Here is a 23,629-nt window from a genome sequence, read left to right on the forward strand (position 1 = left end):
ATCAGCCTTGTCCCAGAGCTTGGGGAAGTGTGTCTGCCTCCTGCAGTAGGTGCGCAAGACAACTTTACCAGCATCATAGTATAGGTCTCGGTGAATCGCTGTGACATGAAATATAAGTGATTGTAATCAATGTGTAATATCTACATAAAACATTTATGAATGTGTTACATTATTGTACAATGTACAGTCATATTCAGATCCTGATTGGTCAACAAGCTTATTTGACACATATATGTTTTTACATGCAAAGACCCAACCCCTGCATTGTGGTACGTTTTCCATGATTGCGTTCTGACCCCAGTGCAGCTCAGTATAAACAAGCATAACAGTAGGGTCGGAACCTGCTGTCAAACTAGCTAATTTTATGCTGAAGAGTCAACGGAACAAGTCGCGAGCGAGCGTGTTGTGTGTGTGCTGTGCAGCAGTATAGCTAGCTAGCTAATCAGCCAGCGTGGGAGTCTAATCAGAAGACAGGTATCCAACTGTGAAGCTAGCTATATGTAGCCTGCCAGCCACTAGTGTAGTTAAATATTTTAATGAATCTCTTTAACCTTATCTTGCGAGGGGGTATGATAACTAGCTACGCTTAGGTATATGAAGAAGCACATCCACAACTTGGACTGGTTCCCAGCAAAGACTATCCTCTACACTCCATCTGCTGAATGTGTCAGGTAGCTAGTTACTTGTTTTTCTACCTTATAACTTACATCAGCACGTCAGTGGTTGCTGCTTGCTAACTTTGATCAGCTGAAAATACATATCTAGTTCATGCAGAGGTTCTCTTGTCAAACCAGTTGATTTCGGTTTGCTCTTGCTGTCCCCAGAATCATCCGAGTGCAGAACATTAAGGAGCCGTGTCAACACTTCTGTACAGGACCTTTCAGTTATCCTAATCACTTTGTGCAGTGAGTGGAGGGGAATAATAGCACCGCCCGACCATGCTCACATTTAAAAAAGGAAGAACTGCCTCGTGATTTACCACCCTCAAGCGAGAGAGAAATCATCATCATCCACCATAGAGCGAGAGGAGAGATCATCAGTCACTCACGGAGACGACGCGGAGGACTCGTCACGGCAGACGGGGACAGAGAAAGACGTCCATTCCCATTTCCAGTTAGCTAGCTTCTCAAACCTCCTCGCTTCCTTCCAACGTCCCCCCAGTACTACCCGAGTTGGGCGACCGTAATCACGCGCCTCCGCCTGGACTGACAACCCCGAGGGCGAGAGGCACGGCAGCCTCCGGTCCCCACGCTTCGTGGAGAGAATCGCTGAAATGAGATGAGGCTCAGAAATGGAACGGTTGCTACTGCGATAATTTTCTTCACGTCGTTTCTCAGCCTGTCTTGGTACACATCCTGGCAAAATGGCAAAGGTAAGTAAGCAAAGTCGGTTGTCAGCAGCTATGGTGTACTACCACTCGATTTCTGGCATAAGAATTTCCAGTTGGCTAGCCAGCAAACGGGCTTGACAGCTATTTGTTATGACTGGTTGATGGACAGAAAGCTAATATTTTCTAACTATATAGCTAGCTATGCCATTTAGCAGACGCTTACATTTTCCATATGGGTTGTCCTGGGAATCGGTGCCACTGCCCTGGCGTTACATTCACCATGCTCTACCAACTGAGCTATGGAGGACTTAATGCAGTGACAGAGAGACACTAAATATGAGTTGTTTTGTTGGCTGACTATGAAGCTTTATCTTCAAACCTGGACGTTGGGATACTGACACAGACAGCTACATAGAAGAGGGCTATTATGTGTACTGGTTATATATGGCAACCAGCCCTACACTGTCACAGTTAAACATGGCTTTCCATAAGAATGATATCATCCGGATGTCTGATGATAGCAGGTACCGAAGCCAGATACAGTAAAGCTATGTAAATCCACAGCCGTGCGAGATGAGGACAAGATCGATCCTCTTGCTCGTGTATTTTGACAGTTCGACAGTCAATAATTCCCCAGTTCGACCCGTCTAGTTATCGATTACAATAACATTTACATACACTTGTGCACTAAAAATGTAGTCCTAGTTTGTTGATAAGAAACCAACTGGTTTTTCTTTTTCATCCTGTTTCTTTCTTCTATCTTTTCGCGTTGAACCATATTTGGTGCTTAGTGAAATTTTCTGAAAGGATGCTTCATTTATACATCTGGCTCCTATCTGTGGTTTGTTATCTGCAGAGTGTAAATAATTGTGTCTTTTAGATCAATTCTAAGCCAAGGCATGTGATTAGGCTGTTTATCTTACCTTTATTTAACTAGGCAAATCAGTTAAGAACAAATTCTTATTTACAATGACGGCCTACTGGGGAACAGTGGGTTAACTGCCTTGTTCAGGGGCAGAACGACTTTTTTTTTTACCTTGTCAGCTCAGGGATTCAATCCAGCAACCTTTCGGTTACTCGCTGGCCCAACACTCTAACCACTGGGCTGCATGGTGCAACTAAAGGCTATTGATGATTTGAGAAAGTAGCAAAAAAAGCTTGTGCTCTGTGTTCCTTGCCTCAGGCTGCACAGTTGTTCTCTCATCAAGTGATCATATTTTCACCCATCAGACTATTCTCAATTTAATCTGGTCTTTACTAATATGTAAAATTAGTTTAGATTTAGAATGGCCCATTATCAAATGAACAGGGACAAAGGGGGAAAAACCCTGTCATCGGTTTACACTGTTTTGTAGGCTACTTGGGTTTTATAGCGTGAGATTAACCTGTCTGGGCTAGGGGGCAGTATTTTCACGGCCAGATGAAAAACGTACCCAATTTAAACAGGTTACTACTCTGGCCCAGAAACTAGAATATGCATATTATTAGTAGATTTAGATAGAAAACACTCTGAAGTTTCTAAAACTGTTTGAATGGTGTCTGTGAGTATAACAGAACTCATATGGCAGGCAAAAAACAGAGAAAATTCCAAGCAGGAAGTAGAAAGTCAGAGAATTGTAGTTCTTCTTTTGGTTCTCTATAGAAGCTACAGTGTCTGTGGGGTGACGTTGCACTTCCTAAGGCTTCCATTGGCTGTCTAAAGCCTTCAGAAAGTGGTTTGAGCATTCTCCTGTCACTGGGCAGATAATAGGAGCTCAGTTACTGAGTGGTCTGCCTGGCAACAAAGGGATTGGATATGCGCGGTCACGCAAGCACGCCGTTCCTTCTTTTTCTTCTTGAATGATTATGCTATTGTCCGGTTGAAATATTATCGCAATTTTACGTAAAAAATACCCTAAAGATTGATTTTAAACCGCGTTTGACATGCTTCTAAGTACGGTAATGGAACATTTTGACTTTTCGTCTCTCGTTCCACGCTCGCGCGTTATGCCTTTTGATAAGTGATCTGTACGCACGAACAAAACGGAGGTATTTGTACATAAATATGGATTATTTCGAACAAAAACAACATTTCTTGTGGAAGTAGCAGTCCTGGGAGTGCATTCTGACGAAGATCAGCAAAGGGAAGAGAATATTTCTAATACTAATTCTGAGTTTAGGTTGCCCCGAACTTGGCGGGTGTCTGAATAGCTCACCGTGATGGCTGAGCTATGTACTCAGAATATTGAAAAATGTGCTTTCTCCGTAAAGCTATTTTAAAATCTGACACAGCGGTTGCATCCAGGGGTAGTCCATCTATAATTCTTTAAATAATTGTTATATATTTTGTCAATGTTTATGATGAGTATTTTTGTAAATTGATGTGCACATTCACCGGACGTTTTGGTGGGAATACATTTTCTGAACATCACGCGCCAATATAAAATGCTGTTTTTGGATATAAATATGAACTTTATCGAACAAAACATACATGTATTGTATAACATAATGTCCTAGGAGTGTCATCTGATGAAGATCGTCAAAGGTTAGTGCTTCATTTAGCTGTGTTTTGGGTTTTATTGACACATGTCCTTGCTTGGAAAATGGCTGTGTGATTATTTTTGTCTATGTACTCTCCTAACATAATCTAATGTTTTGCTTTCGCTGTAAAGCCTTTTTGAAATCGGACAATGTGGTTACATCAAGGAGACGTGTATCTTTAAAATGGTGTAAAATAGTTGTATGTTTGAGAAAGTTGAATTATGACATTTTGTTGTTTTTGAATTTTCCGCCCTGATATTTCAGTGGCTGTGTCCCGCAGGTGGGATGCTAGCGTCCCACGTAGCCCATAGAAGTTAATATGTGCAGCTGAGAAATAAATTGAAGAACACTGCATGCTCTCGCTGCCAGGCAGGTGAAATTCCTGTTTGAGGAGCATGCTTTCGCTGCCAGACAGGTGATATTCCTGTTTGAGGAGCATGCTCTCGCTGCCAGACAGGTGATATTCCTGTTTGAGGAGCATGCTTTCGCTGCCAGACAGGTGATATTCCTGTTTGAGGAGCATGCTCTCGCTGCCAGACAGGTGATATTCCTGTTTGAGGAGCATGCTTTCGCTGCCAGGCAGGTGAAATTCCTGTTTGAGGAGCATGCTTTCGCTGCCAGACAGGTGATATTCCTGTTTGAGGAGCATGCTTTCGCTGCCAGACAGGTGATATTCCTGTTTGAGGAGCATGCTTTCGCTGCCAGACAGGTGATATTCCTGTTTGAGGAGCATGCTTTCGCTGCCAGACAGGTGATATTCCTGTTTGAGGAGCATGCTCTCGCTGCCAGACAGGTGATATTCCTGTTTGAGGAGCATGCTTTCGCTGCCAGACAGGTGATATTCCTGTTTGAGGAGCATGCTTTCGCTGCCAGACAGGTGATATTCCTGTTTGAGGAGCATGCTTTCGCTGCCAGACAGGTGATATTCCTGTTTGAGGAGCATGCTCTCGCTGCCAGACAGGTGATATTCCTGTTTGAGGAGCATGCTTTCGCTGCCAGGCAGGTGAAATTCCTGTTTGAGGAGCATGCTTTCGCTGCCAGACAGGTGATATTCCTGTTTGAGGAGCATGCTTTCGCTGCCAGACAGGTGATATTCCTGTTTGAGGAGCATGCTTTCGCTGCCAGACAGGTGATATTCCTGTTTGAGGAGCATGCTCTCGCTGCCAGACAGGTGATATTCCTGTTTGAGGAGCATGCTTTCGCTGCCAGACAGGTGATATTCCTGTTTGAGGAGCATGCTCTCGCTGCCAGACAGGTGATATTCTGCCCAAACTCTGTATGCCATGGGCTCTCCAACCCTGTTCCTGCAGCTACCCAGTGCTTAATTTGGGAAACCAAGTGAAATCTGTACGGGAACACCAATAGTAACATGTTTATGCAACAAAACATATTTTGCTAAACTGTTGACAGCCCGTCTGCGGGGAGAGAGAGGAGGAGAATGAAACGCATAGTGGTGAGATATTCTGTAAAGCTGAAGGTAATGTCACTTGGTTATGACAATAGAAAAAAATGCCCTATTACTAGGCTATTGAAAATCCAAAACAAATTCAGTAATTGTAGGCTAACTGTAAGCAGCCCTGCACATACCAACAGCATCGCCTAGGGCTATACGTTCTCTCCCAGACTCATGGATAGACATTTTGGAGTGTAGCATATGGTAACCAGTCCATCCAGTATGCATAATAACAGTCCACACTCAGAGGTGATTACTGAAATACGTAATATGCGGTAGGCTATATATTGTATAACGACACAATCATCATTTTAATTCCCCCCCCCCAAGAAATTGGGGCTTGGGCTCATAAGCCTATGCATAAGCTCTAATATGCATTTGGCTGTTTTGAATGAATCATCACCTTTAGGAAGCGCTGTCCATTTCGTTGTAAGGCTTTGAAACAACATCTACAACAACCATGTTTTACACTGTTTCAACCTGCTGTTGAACTTTCTTCAAATTGATCATCACAGTGAGGTGAGTTTTAAAATATGATAGGCCTACTGTTATGATAAGTGTTTTGATGTGATTTTCGATTGTATTTCCATTGATGTCAGTGGTTAGACCAGGGGTGGGCACTCCAGTCCCCCCCCCCCCCCTTTTTTTCCCTCCATCCCTAGCAAACACAGCTGATTAATCAAATTGTATTCTAAACTGAAGATCATGATTAGGTGATTATTGGAGTCAGGTGTGTTAGCTGGGGCAAAACTGTGACACCAATCAGGCCCTCGAGGACTGGAGTTGCCCACCCCTGTTAGAGGGACAATAGAACCCTGAGGACCAGGCCATTAGGACCTGATTTTTGTTAGCAAGTTGGGTACTACAAAGGCAAGTCCAGAGTGCATAAGAGGAGATTACCGTGACTCAACGGTCACATGGAATTTGACTGCAGTCATGATGGTAATATGGTCACCGCAACAGCCCTAGTATTAATTACAGTAATTTACCGTTCTAATTCTTGAAGTGGAAACGTTTGCAGAGTTCATGACCTGCTACATTTGTGAGAAACAAGTTTTGGTTTATTTCATAACCATAATTTACGAGATTTGTAAAATAAAATAGTCTAATGTTGGAGTGCTCCATGTGTCTGGTTTCTCTGTCCTGATAATGTTGAGGGAGCGCCCCAGCATGTCTGGTTTCTCTGTCCTGATAATGTTGAGGGAGCGCCCGAGCATGTCTGGTTTCTCTGTCCTGATAATGTTGAGGGAACGTGTGCGCCCGAGCATGTCTGGTTTCTCTGTCCTGATAATGTTGAGGGAGCGTGAGCGCCCGAGCATGTCTGGTTTCTCTGTCCTGATAATGTTGAGGGAACGTGTGCGCCCGGGCATGTCTGGTTTCTCTGTCCTGATAATGTTGAGGGAACGTGTGCGCCTGAGCATGTCTGGTTTCTCTGTCCTGATAATGTTGAGGGAGCGTGAGCGCCCGAGCATGTCTGGTTTCTCTGTCCTGATAATGTTGAGGGAACGTGTGCGCCTGAGCACGCATAGAAGTACCCGGCCTGCTGCGCATAAATGTAGGCAAGTGTTTTTTTTAACATCCATTGTGAATTATAATATATGAACTATAGTTCCTCACAGTAAGCTATTTGAAGAATCTTTCCAACAATCTCCCCCTCTAACCACCAATCCTCAGTGTGAAAGAGCAATGGAAGTTGTAGGCCTACTGCTGCATTGGCCTATAGGCTATGAGTTCCATGCACTCATTTCTTTAGCCGTTGTCGTGGAAATGTTCGTACACAGGGACACTCAAAGTCGATCTTAAATTAATCATTGTTTATTGTCAGCGTGCTGGAGAGGTTCCAACCAACTCAATGCACCATAGTACACGTCAATCAGGAGCTCTCCCTGGGCAGACCCAGCAGTGTTCTTATACGGCTATACACAGACATGTTATTTGCATGATTTAGCATAATTAATTAATCATTACCATTTTGTTTCATTCATGTGACCGACCAATACTGGTTCTTAACATGTGACAGACCAAAACCTCACGAGGCTTCTCCTCTCTCTAAGCTGAGACATTGAAACTGAAATATCTTTCTTGTTCTCAAAACAACGTCTGGGCGTACTGCCAAATTGCAGCTACTGATAGGTGATTTGTACAGTCAGCCACGTGCATGAACACAGAGATTGGTTTATAGAACAGCACATGAATAGAACACAGAAATGTGTTATAAGCACAAACATAAAAATTCCCATTACACCGCCAATGAATCACGGCGTATCATTGTGTCCATAAGGCAGCGGCTGGTGAGCTCACATTAGTTGACTTTCAACTTTTAGGTTTTTATCATTTTAATTCAGATTTTTATGATTAACCACATGACAATGATTTTGAGAAACTAAAATATTATTATTGAAATTAAACTGTTCCACGAAAATACGCATATTAAAATCAACTGGCACTCAGACAATAGAAATGGTCGGATAAATTATAAGCTTCCCCAAACTTAACTCACAAGCCGCCTATTTAATTGCCTCTACGTTTCCAATGTTGGAATAAGCCTATAGGCTACTTTGAAGCAAGATAAGACCTGCCTCATAACATGAAATAAAACATTCAAGGTTTCAAACATTTTTAAGTATATTTTCAGAATGAGTACAGCCTCCAGCTCACATTGTAAAGTGGTGGGTGACACGCTGATAGCCTGTTGCCTGCACTTGAATGGTGAATGGGAGGCTTGCTTCAATTACCAGTTGAGAAATAAAAATAGTAGCTCTTTTTAATCGTGCACCAAAACAGTTTTTAATAGGTGATTGCATTTAGAATTGTTGTGCAATGAATTGGCTTATAAAAGCATGTTTTACTTCAGCAGCAACCCGCCGAGGAGCTACAGGATAAATCAACTCAAAATAAGCTGTGCGCTTGTGTATTAGTTGTGTTGGATAAATAAAACACATGACTGATGGAAATACACAGATGACAATTTTAATTCCACAAAATTATGCAAATGTACCTATAGACCGGTAAGCATGACGGTCATATGTATTTCCATTAATTAATAAAAAGCCTTCTTTTGCAAAGATATTTTCTTCGCTGGTCAACAGTTTTATTTGTAGGCTTTTCATTTTTTTAAATTAATTGCCAGCTAACGGAAACCCTGCCACACACATACTGAAATCAGAAATCCTCACAAATGAAAAGAACGAAAAGGGAACGAGAGACACCCAGGAATAGGCCTTGCTCTTGCACTGCATGATCTAACATTTCTGTCTGTCATCGTTAATTCCTAAAACTGGAGGAAGGATTGTGAAACTCACATTTATTTGTCACATGTTTCGTAAACAACAGATGTGGACTAAAAGTGAAATGCTTACTTACAGGCCCTTCCCAACAATGCAGAGAAAGAAAATAGACAAATAATAGAAAAGTCAAATGCATAATAATAGATGCACAATGAGTAATAATAACTTGGCTTTCGGAAAGTATTCATACCCCTTGACCTTTTCCACATTTTGTTACAGCCTTATTCTAAAATTGATGAAATTGTTTTTGGGTGTAAACTGTTGTATGCCAAGCAGTTGCCATACCAAGCTGTGATGCAGCCAGTCGAGATGCTCTCAATGGTAGAGCTGTAGAACTTACTGAGGATCTGAGGGCCCCATGCCAAATCTTTTCAGCCTCCTGAGGGGGAAGAGGCGTTGTTGTGGCCTCTTCATGACTGTGTTGGTGTGTTTGGACTATGATAGGTCCTTAGTAATGTGGACACCTAGGAACTTGAAGCTCTCGACCCGCTCCCCTTCAGCCCTGTCGATGTGAATGGGGGCGAGCTCAGCCCTCTGTTTCCTGTAGTCCACGATCAACTCCTTTTGTCTTGCTGACATTGAGGGAGAGGTTATCCTGGCACCACACTGCCAGTTCTCTGACCTCCTCACTATAGGCTGTCTCATCGTTGTCAGTGATCAGGCCTACCACATTTGTGTTGTCCGAAAACTTAATGATGGTGTTGGAGTCGTGCGCAGATCGCAGTCGTGGGTGAACAGGGAGTACAGGAGGGTCAGCGTGTTGGATGTGTTGTTGCCTACCCTTACCACCTGGGGGGTCTCGTCAAGAAGTTCAGGATACAGTTTCAGATGGAAGTGTTCAGTCCCAGGGTCCTTAGCTTAGTGATGAGCTTTGAGGGCACTATGGTGTTGAACGCTGAGCTGTAGTCAATGATCAGCATTCTCATGTAGGTGTTTATTTTGTCCAAGTGGGAAAGAGCAGTGTGGAGTGCAATAGAGATTGCGTCATCTGTGGATCTGTTGGGACGGTATGCAAATTGGAGTGGGTCCAGGGTGTCTGGGATAATGGTTTTGATTTGAGTGCTATGGGGAGATAGTAATTTAGACAGGTTACTTTGATGCTCTTGGGCACAGGGACTATGGTGGTCTGCTTGAAACATGTAGGTATTACAGACGGTCAGGGAGAGGTTGAAAATGTCAGTGAAGACGCTTGCCATTTGGTCAACGCATGGTCGCAGTACATGTCCTGGTAATCCGTCTGGCCCTGCGGCCTTGAGAATGTTGACCTGTTTAAAGGTCTTACTTGCATCAGCACGGAGAGCGTGATCATGCAGTCGTCCGGAACAGCTGGTGTTCTCATGCATGGTTCAGTGTTGCCTGCCTTGAAGCGAGCATAAAAGGCTCTCAGTTCATCTGGTAGGCTTGTCATTGAGCAGCTCACGGCTGGGCTTCCCTTTAATCTGTCATAGTTGGCAAGCCCAGCCACAGCCGACGAGCGTCAGTGCCGGTGTAGTTAGTCGGTCTTAGTCCTGTGTTGTTGCTTTGCTTGTTTAATGGTTCGTCGTGTGGCATAGCATGATTTATAATAAGCGTCCGGGTTAGTGTCCCCCTCCTTGAAAGCGGCAGCTCTAGCCTTTAGCCCGAACTGGATGTTGCCTGTAATCCATGGCTTCTGGTTAGGATATGTACGGTCACTGTGGGTACACCGTCATCGATGCACTTATTAAGGATGCCGGTGACTGATGTGGTAAACTGCTCCAAGTCATCGGATGAATCCCGGAACATATTCCAGTCTGTGCTAGCAAAACATTACTTTAGCATAGCGTCCGCTTCATCGGACCACTTCCGTATTGAGCTTGTCACTAGTACTTCCTGTTTCGAGTGTTTGCATGTAAGCAGGAATCAGCAGGATAGAATTATGGTCAGATTTGCCAAATGGCACTGCATGCATTCTTCCTCCACTCAAGCACCCAGCCTTGTGCATGTGTGGGTTTAGTGATGTTTACACCCAGCCTTGTGCATGTGTGGGTTTAGTGATGTTTACACACCCAGCCTTGTGCATGTGTGGGTTTAGTGATGTTTACACACCCAGCCTTGTGCATGTGTGGGTTTAGTGATGTTTACACCTAGCCTTGTGCATGTTTGGGTTTAGTGTTCTGTTTGTGTCTGCGTTAGGAGGAGGAACACAGACAGACGGACACCTTCCAGGGGGAGTTACAGAGCAGAGTAGTGTGGCACAATACTTTGTATTCATAGACACTCATTGGCTGCTCCCACTGGCCCAACAGTCAGTCAGACTCCATAGCTAAGCAGAGTTTTGCTGGCTATGGATAAGTGTCTCTTGTGTTTCTCACATTCAGACCAGTGTGTTGTCTGGGCACGATAGCCAAGTGTTGTTTAACCTCCCGGTTACCGCTCCCTCCCTGGGATGTTACTGATCTTGTCTCTCCCTGGTATACATTAGGTTAGATAAACACTGATTGGCTGTACCATAGCTTGCGTCTCTCCCTGGTATACATTAGATCAGATAAACACTGATTAAGCCTGAAGAGCTTGTTTTACAATTCATCACTTCCTCTCACAACCACTCCCCTGTCTTTCTGTCTCTATATCCCTCTTTCTTCTTTTTTTCTCTAGTCTTGCCCTCTTTTGCTTGTCTTTCTCGTCACCTCTCTCGGGGTCTCTGATCGTCCCCTCTCTCGGGGTCTCTGATCGTCACCTCTCTCGGGGTCTCTGATCGTCCCCTCTCTCGGGGTCTCTGATCGTCCCCTCTCTCGGGGTCTCTGATCGTCCCCTCTCGCGGGGTCTCTGATCGTCACCTCTCTCGGGGTCTCTGATCGTCCCCTCTCTCGGGGTCTCTGATCGTCCCCTCTCTCGGGGTCTCTGATCGTCCCCTCTCTCGGGGTCTCTGATCGTCACCTCTCTCGGGGTCTCTGATCGTCCCCTCTCTCGGGGTCTCTGATCGTCCCCTCTCGCGGGGTCTCTGATCGTCCCCTCTCGCGGGGTCTCTGATCGTCCCCTCTCGCGGGGTCTCTGATCGTCCCCTCTCTCGGGGTCTCTGATCGTCACCTCTCTCGGGGTCTCTGATCGTCACCTCTCTCGGGGTCTCTGATCGTCACCTCTCTCGGGGTCTCTGATCGTCACCTCTCTCGGGGTCTCTGATCGTCACCTCTCTCGGGGTCTCTGATCGTCACCTCTCTCGGGGTCTCTGATCGTCACCTCTCTCGGGGTCTCTGATCGTCACCTCTCTCGGGGTCTCTGATCGTCACCTCTCTCTATCTAGTGTATTTCATCGTCTCCCCTCTCTTTCACTCTGGGTCCTACTTTCTTTAATTCTCGTTTCCGTGTGGGTGTTTAGTCTACTTAGCCTCAGGCAGTGAGTCACTCTGAAAGTGAAGTATTTGAAAGCTCAGTGTTAGTGGGCATGCAGAGAACACTGTGGGAATGGTGTGGATAGGCCTAGATGCTAACTGTGTCTGTCTCTGTGGCTTTAGACCTATGTTTCTTGGATTGTGTAAGGTGGCTCTGCATTTAAGAGACTTGAGTGTGTTTGTGTGTAACCGTTGATTTTGTGTGTGTCATAATTGCAAACAGTTGTTTTCGCATTATTGAGTAATCCGACCTATCAATTTATTGCCGTCTCGTCACATGACTGAATAAGGGCTCTGAGAATCAGCTTTCTAAATGGCCAAGCAGCCTACTGAATGACCCACAAGAATGTGCACTTCTCAATCTGTGAGATCTCGGAATGTAGGGCAGCAAGATCTCCGACTGAAGTATCCTCCCAGCAGTGTGCTACTCTCTATTGACCAGACCTTGCTAATGGAGGTCAGTGCAGAACCTATGGAACAACAACTGCTCAATGGAACAGAAGTCTAAGTGCTGATATCTGTGGTGAGAGTTGGCTGCTTTCAGTAAAACGTAATGGAAGGAGACATTACTATTTGGCTAATCAACACAGTTGAGGTTAAAATAAATCCCTCCCTCCAGTTCTACCTCCATTCTCTCCTCTAACACTTCCTTCCATTTTCTCTCTTTCCGTCCGTGGGCATGTTTCTCCTCTCAGCTCTGGTCTGTCGTTCCTTTGTCTGTTCATGGCAAACACAATGGTCCCAAAATAGCTGGAGAAAGGTGTTATTATGACAAACGAATGCTACTGACTCTGAAGATAAGAGGGGAATTCTGATGCCCGTAGAGAGAGGGAGACAGAATGAGAGCGAGAGAGAGAGAGAGAGAGGGACGGAGATAGAATAAGGAAAAGCCTGTATATATCTCTATCTCTTTTGTGCTGTGTGTGTGTGTGTGTGTGTTGCTATGGGTTGTGTGGTGATATTTTCTGACGCTGAGAGATAGGGACTCTCTCAGCCAGATGCTTGTAATGGGGCCAAAGGGAGAGAAAGACAGAGGGAGGCGAAGCCAAGGGCCCAGATTATAGAAGGGAGGGAGAGAAGCCGGGGAGGGAAGGATTGAGGGGGGAAGAGGGGGAGGGAGAGAGTGCTGACAAAACCCTTCGCCCTGAAACTCTGGTGAAGTGTTTGTGCCCTGCTCTTCAGGATAAGGGTACACAGTACGAGCACGCACACAGTACACAGTACGAGCACGCACACAGTAAGAGCACACACACAGTACGAGCACACACAGTGCACAGTACGAGCATGCACACAGTACACAGTACGAGCACGCACACACAGTACGTACACACACACAGTACACACAGTACGTACACACACACACGTACACACACTAGGGCTGTGGCGATCATGTAATTTTGGATGACTGTAATTGGCCAGCCAAATGATTGCAGTCACCGCAATAACCGTTCAAATAGCATTTAAAAAAAATATATGTGTATGTATGTGTGTATATATATATGTATGTATGTATGTATGTGTGTGTGTGTGTGTGTGTGTGTGTGTTATGGCAGTAATTCCATGTTGTCCATCCATAACCGTGGGTTATGCAGTAATTGTGGCAGCCCTAACACACACACACACTATCCCAGATGTAGGTCTACCTCCTCCTCTTAATGAACAGACTTATACAGTCTGTCCTCCATTAAGTCAGTTAACTAACGCTGCACTTTTTCCTTCCTCTTCCCAGGCTGAGTGTCTTCGTCTGCTGCACACTACTTCATTCATCCCTTCTCCCGTTCTCATCCGCCCCCACATTCAAAATCCTGATTAGGGAGGAAACAGGACCGTTGTCACAGTCTTATGGTTGTTCTTGTCCACTATGGACCACACATACCATTCACACAACCTATTTTCTTTAAGGCTGTTGCTTGACTGAAATGTCGACATGGTTCCTACTGCTGTCTCTTCGCCAAACTTCTGTGTCTGTCTGTCTGTCTGTCTGTCTGTCTGTCTGTCTCTGTCTGTCTGTCTGTCTGTCTGTCTGTCTGTCTGTCTGTCTGTCTGTCTGTCTGTCTGTCTGTCTGTCTGTCTGTCTGTGATGTTACAACGTTAGCATTATGGACCTGCCTTGACTCGGACGGTGGCAGTCATGTCTGTCTGTCTGTGATGTTACAACGTTAGCATTATGGACCTGCCTTGACTCGGACGGTGGCAGTCATGTCTGTCTGTCTGTGATGTTACAACGTTAGCATTATGGACCTGCCTTGACTCGGACGGTGGCAGTCATGTCTGTCTGTCTGTGATCTTACAACGTTAGCATTATGGACCTGCCTTGACTCGGACGGTGGCAGTCATGAAATGTTGTCATGCAGAAGACGGCTGGTCTTCTGACCGTTAATTAATAGAAACACATTTAGCATCTCCAGGCCTCCACCAAAAAAAGCTAGTGTGTGCAGTTGGAACATCTACATAAAAAACTATCACAATAAATCCAATATTTATTTTAGTCAGGTCTAAAGAAACATGATATGAAGAAAATGTATTTCAGAAGAACTGAATGTGGGTTGGCCTACTGTATGTGATCTGGCTATGCACCAGGCCATGCACTGCATTTCAAACAGTCAGCAACAATGTAATGAATTCAGGGCTTGTGAAGTTATACCTAGGCTGAACAGAAGACTTCCACAACCATAAGACCCACTAATCATTTAATTATTTATCTAAATAGATTAACCTGCTTTTTTTATTTGCAATGATCTGGCTTTCAAGTCTATGAAAATGACCTTTGTTACATATTTATCTAGAACCTGCATAATGCACATTCACTAATAATAGCTAATGTCTTGTAGCAGGCGTTTGGCTATAAAAAATGAACACAGGTCTCAACAGTCTCTCAAGCCCTCGTGCTAGTGATTAGCCAGCTAATCTTTATATTTCAAGTTTAGCCAACTTCGCTCTATTTGCTAACAAGGTTGAACGGTTGAGTTGTTATGAACACACCCTTCTGTTTGTCTCCAACTGTTTGAAAAGCATGTTAGCCTGTCCACTTGGTTCAGATGTTGAAATCAAGTGGCCTACCTTGTTTCTCAGAATGAGAACGAGTTGCCAATTCCTTATAATTATGTTTTATGCTTATTGCACATTTCTAAAACGCAGACTAGACAGCTAGTATAACAGTCTTTGGTTAAAATGCTGCTAGTGGTATGCCAATGCCGTGCGCGACAAACTGAGCATTTTCCAGAATCAATGTTAATTTATGCTCTCGTTTTAGTAGTCTGCTTTGCAGTCATTTTAGGAGTTGAGACATAAAAGGGTATTGTTAGACAAGTTAATTTCTCCTCTATTTCAGTAAAATAATGTCAATGTGTTTTGGTGTCCATATCACCGATTCTGTTGGACCGAAGCTCAAATGCAAATAGCGAGTTGAAACCGGATCTAAGCTTGTCGCCTGCCTTCCTGCCTTTGGGACAACGACTCCCATTATTTGGGCGGAGACGTGCATCTCGTTATTATACAAAGATCTCTGGTGTAAATGGGAAGGTGCACAGAGGAGTGAAGGAGACGAGAACAAAAATACAACATGAGAACAAGCAGACATAAACGCTCATGAAAACCAAAAATAACAAAACCATGATTCTTCCGATACAGGCATATGGAATATGGCGCAATTATAACTTTATTTTTATTTTTATGAATTCGATATATCGCCCAGCCCTAGTAGCATCCACATTCATGTTGAAATGTTTCTAAATGTATTCTATTCCTATTTACAATAAAAGTGACTCCAAAGTAACATTATTTACCATTCATTTCTATTGGGCACAAAATAATCTGAAACACAACCTAAACAAACGGCAAATGCATCCAACAAGTTTGGAGTCACACGCTTTATGTAATCATTGCGTGCTAGGAATATGGGACCAAATACTAAACTTTTACATACTCTAATATGCATTTAAGTGAATTTGTCCCAGTACTTTTGGTCCCCTAAAATGAGGGGGATGTAAACGCTTCACCCGATATGGATGAAAATACCCTCAAATTTTAAGCTGACAGTCTGCACTTTAACGTCAGTCATTTATATCGTTTCAAATCCCAAGTGCTGGAGTACAGAGTCAAAGAAAACTCACTGTCCCAATAGTTACAGAAGGCACTGATATTGAACTTAGCTCAATAAAATATCAATATTTTTCCCATTTCAGAGCAAGTGTGCATTTGAAGTGGCACGTTGAGCGTAAAAGTGATCATTTGAAACAGGTCCTATATGCTAGATTTAGAGTTATTTGGCAGCTTTAGTTGTGAATGATACAAACCTTAGAATGTCTTAGAAATCAAGACATATATGGGCTGCATGATGCGACTAAAGGATATTGATGATTTGAGAAAGTCACAAATAAAGCTGGCTCTCTCTTCCTTGCCTCAGGCTCCACCCGCTGTTCTCTCAAGTGCTCATATTTTCACTCAGCAGATTATTGTCAATTTAATCTGGTCTTTACTAATATGTACAATTTGTTTTGATTTATAATGGCCCATTATCACAGGGGCAGGAAGAGGAACAGGGGCAGGAAGAGGAACAGGGGCAGGGGCAGGAACAGGAACAGGGACAGGAACGGGGGCAGGAAGAGGAACAGGGGCAGGAAGAGGAACAGGGGCAGGAACAGGGGCAGGAACAGGGGCAGGAACAGGGGCAGGAACAGGGGCAGGAACAGGGGCAGGAACAGGGGCAGGGGCAGGAACAGGGGCAGGGGCAGGAACAGGGGCAGGAGCAGGGACAGGGACAGGGGCAGGAGCAGGAACAGGGGCAGGGGCAGGAGCAGGGGCAGGAACAGGAACAGGGACAGGAACAGGGGCAGGAACAGGGGCAGGAGCAGGAACAGGGGCAGGAGCAGGAACAGGGGCAGGAACAGGGGCAGGGACAAAAAGACATGTCATCCATATGCACTCTAATAGTGAATGGAGGCCACTTTCCTGCTGGTTCGTTCTCAATCATGCTGGGTAGGCTACTCTGGTTATTTCACTCCACGCATCAACCACTGTTTGAGGAGCATGTAGCCTCTTGCTGCGTAACAGGTGATATCCCACCCAAACTCTGTATGCCATGGGCTCTCCAACTCTGTTCCTGCAGCTACCCAGTGAAACCAAGGGAAATCTGTTCAGGAACATCAATAGTAACATGTTTTCACAACAAAACAATGTCATTAAACTGTTGACAACCCCTCTTTGTGCGCTCGAGAAAGGAATGAAGGAGCGAGAGGAGATTGAAACGCACGACAGCCTATTAATTATGAAAATATAAAAAATGTCCTATTACTAGGCCATTCAAAATCAAATACAAATGTACTATAATTGTAGGCTAACTGTAAACCGTCTTGCATAATCAGTGAAGCAACATCATCGCCTAGGCCTATACGTTCTCTCCCAGACTCTTGTATAAAGAGTTTGGAGCATGGCATAAGGTAACCAGTCCATCCAGTATGCGTAATAATACAGTCCAGACTCAGAGGCCATTACTAAAATGTGTTTAATTTTGGAGTATAGGCTAGACCAGGTATTCCCAAACTGGCCTACGGGGGGACGCGCAATGCCGTCGGGGGTACGCCGAATAAAAAAGTGATTCACTTATATATATATATATACACACACACACACTTTTATTCTTCACATTTTCAAACAGTCCATTTATATTTTCCAACGGGGCTATACATTTAGGGGAGTTTTTTTCCTCACCTGAGTAGCCTCGTTTCACTGCCAAAAATAAAATTAAACCATCTAGTGTTCAGTGAAATAAAAACACAATGTCAAATACAGGTAGCCTAGTCAAATAATTAACATCCAATCACATTAACCGTTACTCTCTCGCAGGAATTCCACCCCGTATGTAGCTGCTGCTCATTCCGTTTGCTCGAAAATTGATAAATGGTTAAAAAAAAGTAAGGCCGGCATCCATAGAGACACATACCAGCTCTACTGGTAGTACTGCTACTACCTGTCGACGACACAAGTTGTTCTGCTTCCACAAGCACATCCAATGCTTAACATCAGTAATTCTACATGTGTTGTTAGCCCAGCTAGCATGGACACTGACAGTTGTGAATCTGATGCAGCCGAAGAGCTACTGCCCCTTTACCCGGGAAAGCACCAAACAAAAGACAGGGACGGTGGACCATCGAAGATGCACAAATATGATGAGAACTACATTGATTTGGGGTTTCACTTATATTGGGAGTAGTGCCTTTCCTCAGCCACAGTGTGTTATATGTGTAAAAGTACTATCTCACAACTCCATGAAACCTTCACTGTTGAGCAGACATTTAGATACAAAACATGCCAGTTTGGAATATAAGCCACAGGAGTTTGAGTGAGAATTAAGACGACTTTCAATTAGTAAGACGTGTATAAAAAGCAACAGATACCATTAATAAGAAGGGACTAGAAACATCTTATATGGTGAGCTACCGAGTGTCTAGGACAGGCACGCACCATACTATTGTGGAGGACTTCTTCCTGCTGCTGCAGATATGACTGAGACAATGCTGGGGGATTGGGCCAAAAAAACTATACAGACAATCTCTTTATCAAACAACAGTTTCACAACACATCAGTGACATGGCAGGAGATGTTTTGAAACAATTATTGCTTCACATACAAGCCAGTGAATTCTATGTGTTACAGCTGGATGAGTCAACAGACGTGGCGGGCCTGGCACAGCTCCTGGTATATGTCTGTTACGTTTCTGGGGGGTCAATTAAGAAAGACATCCTCTTCTGCAAACCACTGGAAACCAGGACAACATGAGAGGATATTTTTTAAGTACTGGACAGCTTTGTGACATCAAATGGACTTTGGTGGTCAAGTTGTGTTTGGTATCTGTACTGATGGTGCAAAAGCCATGACAGGGAGACATAGTGGAGTGGTAAAGTGCATGCAAGCAGTTTCTCCCGACGCCACTTGGGTACACTGCAGCATCCACCGAGAGGCTCTTGCTGCCAAGGGAATGCCTGACAGCTTGAAATATGTTTTGGACACTACAGTGAAAATGGTTCACTTTGTTAAAGCAAGGCCCCTGAACTCGTGTATTCTCTGCACCATGCAATGATATGGGCAGCGACCATGTAACACTTTTACAGAAGTGCGCAGGTTATCAAGGGGCAAAGTATTGACACGTTTTTTTTTAATTGAGAGACGAGCTTAAAGTTATCTTTACTGACCATAATTTTCACTTGTCTGACCGCTTGCATGATGACGAGTTTCTGACATGACTGGCCTGTCTGGGTGACGTTTTTTCTCTCCTGAATGATATGAATCTAGGATTACAGAGACTCTCCGCAACTATATTCAATGTGCGGGACAAAATTGAGGCTGATTTAAAAAGTTGGAGCTCTTCTCTGTCTGCAATAACAAGGACACCACACAGGTCTTTCCATCATTGTATTATTTCTTTTTTGTATGCAAATGAACTCAAGCTTATGGACAATGTAAAATGTTATATAGCGAAGCACCTGAGTGAGTTGGGTAGGCAGGTACTTTCCTGAAACGAATGACACAAACAACTGGATTCGTTATCCCTTTCATGCCCTGCCTCCAGTCCACTTACCGATATCTGAACAAGAGACCTTTATCGAAAATGCAACAAGCGGTTCTGTGAAAATGGAATTTAATCAGAAGCCACTGCCAGATTTCTGGATTGGGCTGCGCTCAGAGTATCCTGCCTTGGCAAATTGCGCTGTTAAGACACTGATACCCTTTGCAACCTAGTACCTATCTGAGAGTGTATTCTCGGCCCTCACTAGCATGAAAACAACTAAATACAGGCACAGACTGTGTATGGAAAATGATTTAAGACTGAGACTCTCTCCAATACAACACAACATTGCAGAGTTATGTGCATCCTTTCAAGCACACCCTTCTCATTAACCTGTGGTGAGTTATTCACAATTTTCAATGAACAAATAAGGTTTTATATGTAAGATGGTTTAATAAAGAGCAAAATGTATTGATTATTATTTGTGCCCTGGTCCTATAAGAGCTCTTTGTCACTTCCCACGAGTCGGGTTGTGACAAACTCACAATCATTCTTATGTTTATTAAACATATCGTATAGTGTGTGTGTGTGTGTGTGTGTGTGTGTGTGTGTGTGTGTGTGTGTGTGTGTGTGTGGCAGGCTTACAATGATGGCAAAAAACAACATTTGAGAGTGCGCTGACCCTGGTGCTAGAGGGGGTATGCAGCTGGAGATTGAATGTTTGAAGGGGTACGGGACTGTAAAAAGTTTGGGAACCACTGGGCTAGGCCAATCATGTACCAAAGACATCTTAAATCAGTTTTGTTTTAGGTTTTTCTGCTGTGTGTAATATGAGGTAGGCGATGTATTGTATAACGGCACAATAATTATTTGAAGGAAAATTTGTTACATTTTGGGCTTGGTCTTGTGTATAGGTTCATGCATTCTAATATGCGTATGGTGTTTTGAGTGAATCACCTTAGAAAGAGCAGCCCATTTTGTTGTGTTAGACTTTGAAACAACATCCACAATGACCATGTTTTCCACTCAACCTTTTGTTGAACTTCTTTCTTGAAATTAATCATCACAGTGAGGCGGAAAAATATTAAAAAAATTAGACTTAAAAAAAAATAGATATATTTGAAGCACGGTACTGTTTTGATAATAAATGTTTGATTTTGATTTTTAATTGCATTTGTATTACTGTCAGAGTGGTTAGAGGGACGATAGAGCCCTGAGTACCAGACCATTAGCGACCTGACGGTCATTAGCGTGTTCGGAGTGCATAAAATGAGATTACAGTGACTGCTGGTGTGGCAGTAATACAGTCACTACAACAGCCCTAGCCATGCCTCATAGGGTGGTGTCATTTCCTCTATCATTCTCATGGTTGTGACTGGGTCATGCTCATCTGTTGAAGCATAAGTCCATTGGTCTGTGTAGCCTGTGTTTGTGGATGGAGAAAAGGGGTTTTGGAAGGGCATTCGGAAAGTATTCAGACCCCTTGACTTTTTCCACATTTTGTTACGTTACAGCCTTATTCTAAAATGGATTAAAAAAATAAAAAATCCCCCCCTCAATCTACAGACAATACCCCATAATGACAAACAGGTTTTTAGAAAATGTTTCAAATGTATTAAATATAGAAATAGCTTATTTACATAAGTATTCAGACCCTTTGCTATGAGAGTCGAAATTGAGCTGAGGTGCATGATTGGAGACTGGCGCAGGAATACGTAATAGGGGGTAGTGAACGGAATGAGCAGCAGCACCGGGGGAATCCGTGACAACCTGTGGTAAATTCTATTGATTGGACATGATTTGGAAAGGCACACGCGTGTCTACATAAGGTCCCACAGTTGACAGTGCATGTCAGAGCAAAAATCAAGCCATGAGGTCGGAGGAATTTGTACATAGAGCTCCGAGACAGGTGTCATGATGTGACTTTCATTAATCTGATGACTTATGTATCGAATCAACTAACTATGTTTAATTGTTACTCTATTAAATTAATCATGTAACAATTAACTATTAGGATTTGGGACACCACGGAATAAGTTTAACGAGTTACCATCTCCTGAATTAAACTCTAGATGATATAAGATATCTATTGATAACAGTCATTTATTTATCATTACTGATATCTATTGATAACAGTCATTTATTTATCATTACTGATATCTATTGATAAGTCATTTATTTATCATTACTGCATATCAGTCTCAATTCTGAATGTCGCATACTCCTTGCATCTGCACAAAGCCCAGCTTTACTGATCATTCTGTACCACACGTTGATTTAATTGTTTATTTACTAACTAAATGATAACACAGGATACACACACGGTAAAGGTTATTGATTAGAAACTTAATACGGTCGCTAGAGGACTAACAACAAAATGACTGCTTGTTTATCAAAAGAGGGAGGAGTAGAGAGGAGAAAGAAAGAGAGACACGGAGGAAAGTACAGAGAGATCATTGAAGAAAAACTGCTCCAGAACGCTCAGGACCTCAGGGGCGAAGGTTCACCTTCCAACAGGACACACAGCCAATGTTATGCAGTAGTGGCTTCAGGACAAGTCTCTGAATGTCCTTGAGTGGCCCAGCCGGAGCCTGGACTTGAACATGATTGAACAACTCTGGAGAGACCTGAAAATCGCTGTGCAGCGACGTGCCCCATCCAACCTGACAGAGCTTGAGAGGATCTGCAGAGAAGAATGGGAGAAACTCCCCAAATACAGGTGTGCCAGACTTGTAGCGTCATACCCAAGCAGACGCTAGACTTTAATCGCTGCCAAAGGTGATTCAACAAAGTACTGAGTAAAGGGTCTGAATACTTACGTAAATGTAATATTTCAGTTTTTTATTTTTAATACATTTGCAAAAAATAAATGTTTTTGCTTTGTCATTATGGGGTATTGTGTGTAGATTGAGGGGGAAAACAATTAAAAACATTTTTAGAATAAGGCTGTAACATAACAAAATGTAGAAAAAGCAAAGGGGTTTGAATACTTTCTAAATGCACTGCAGATAGAGTAAGGACAGGGACAGAGAGAGCAGGATGAGGAGAAGGAGCAGGGACAGACAGAGGGATGCTGAGGAGGAGGTGTGTGTGTGTGTGTGTGTGCCAGCCTTGAAAGGGCAGTGGGGTTTGGCATGATGACATGAGAGAACATTACACCAACTAGGGCTGGGCACACCAAACATGAAGATGTTTCCCGTTATAAATCAGACCTTTGGTAAAATGGTGGGGGCGTGAACGATCATTATAACTCCGCAATAACGTCCTTATTTGCTGTATACTTTGGAAGTACTGAAATTAGGCAAAGACCGTATCGAAAGGAAATAGCAAGTTCACCTTGATCAAATGTCTTTTTGAGGTGTTGGCAGAATGTTTTCTTTTCCAGTATCTGACCATTTCTGAAAGACAAACACAATTGCAAATCATTGTGGACCTGGAAACAGATCGTTTGAATGCAATAATGTTTTGCATTCAATTTTTCCAGTGAGACATTGTCTACTCTGTACTGTAGTTTACTTCTTTCAGTGGTGCCCTACACACTACAATGCAACAGATCAACTGTCTGTTCACCTGTTAAATTCTACTCTGTTATAAACCGCACCCCCTGTCGTCTGCATAGAGCTAAAAGTAGACATTCTAGTAACTTAATAGGTCCAGCTAAATCAGAGATGCGCATGTTCATTTGTTATATGGCTACTTAGGGAATATGAACTGATCATGGCCAGAAAAGGTGAGTAATTTATTCTGCAATGGTTATGGTATATAGATGATGTTTATATATGAAATATTGTCTACTTGAGAAATTTGAAATTACATAGTTTACAAAAAGTGAACCATCTGTTCTACTATTAAACTGCACTTCGGATCGGATCACACAGAACAAAATAGGCTGCTTGAAACAGCTTATCTATTTACTCCTGCGAAGTGGCTCCAATCAAATGAGAGATGGGAGGAATGGTAGCCTATCCTAACATGTAGGCCTATAGGCTATTTCACAAGTAGAAAACCATCACAGTCAGAAAAGGTGAGGAATTTATTCTCCAATGGTGATGGAAATAACATGGATAAGAGTAAACATGCCTATTTTTTTTTTTTAATTAAAATATAAATTAGATTCTTGCTCTTCTCACTAACAGCAAATGAGTGCATCTTGTTATATTTAGCTACCTGTTTTTTTGTTATGAA

The 23,629-nt window shown here is 43.3% G+C and overlaps 1 protein-coding gene across 1 annotated transcript in view; it reads left to right on the top strand.

Moving 5' to 3' along the window:
• Positions 1 to 355: 355 nt before the first annotated feature.
• LOC106586781 (alpha-1,3-mannosyl-glycoprotein 4-beta-N-acetylglucosaminyltransferase A) overlaps positions 356 to 23,629 on the top strand; it is a 71,163-nt gene continuing 47,889 nt past the window's right edge. Inside the window, exons 1-2 of the mRNA XM_014174400.2 lie at positions 356 to 671; positions 825 to 1,372. Coding sequence (XP_014029875.1) covers positions 1,279 to 1,372 — 94 coding nt within the window. The 5' untranslated portion in view covers positions 356 to 671; positions 825 to 1,278. The remainder of the gene's footprint in view (positions 672 to 824; positions 1,373 to 23,629) is intronic.

This window comes from Salmo salar, chromosome ssa25 (assembly GCF_905237065.1).
Source record: "Salmo salar chromosome ssa25, Ssal_v3.1, whole genome shotgun sequence".
Taxonomy (NCBI): domain Eukaryota; kingdom Metazoa; phylum Chordata; class Actinopteri; order Salmoniformes; family Salmonidae; genus Salmo; species Salmo salar.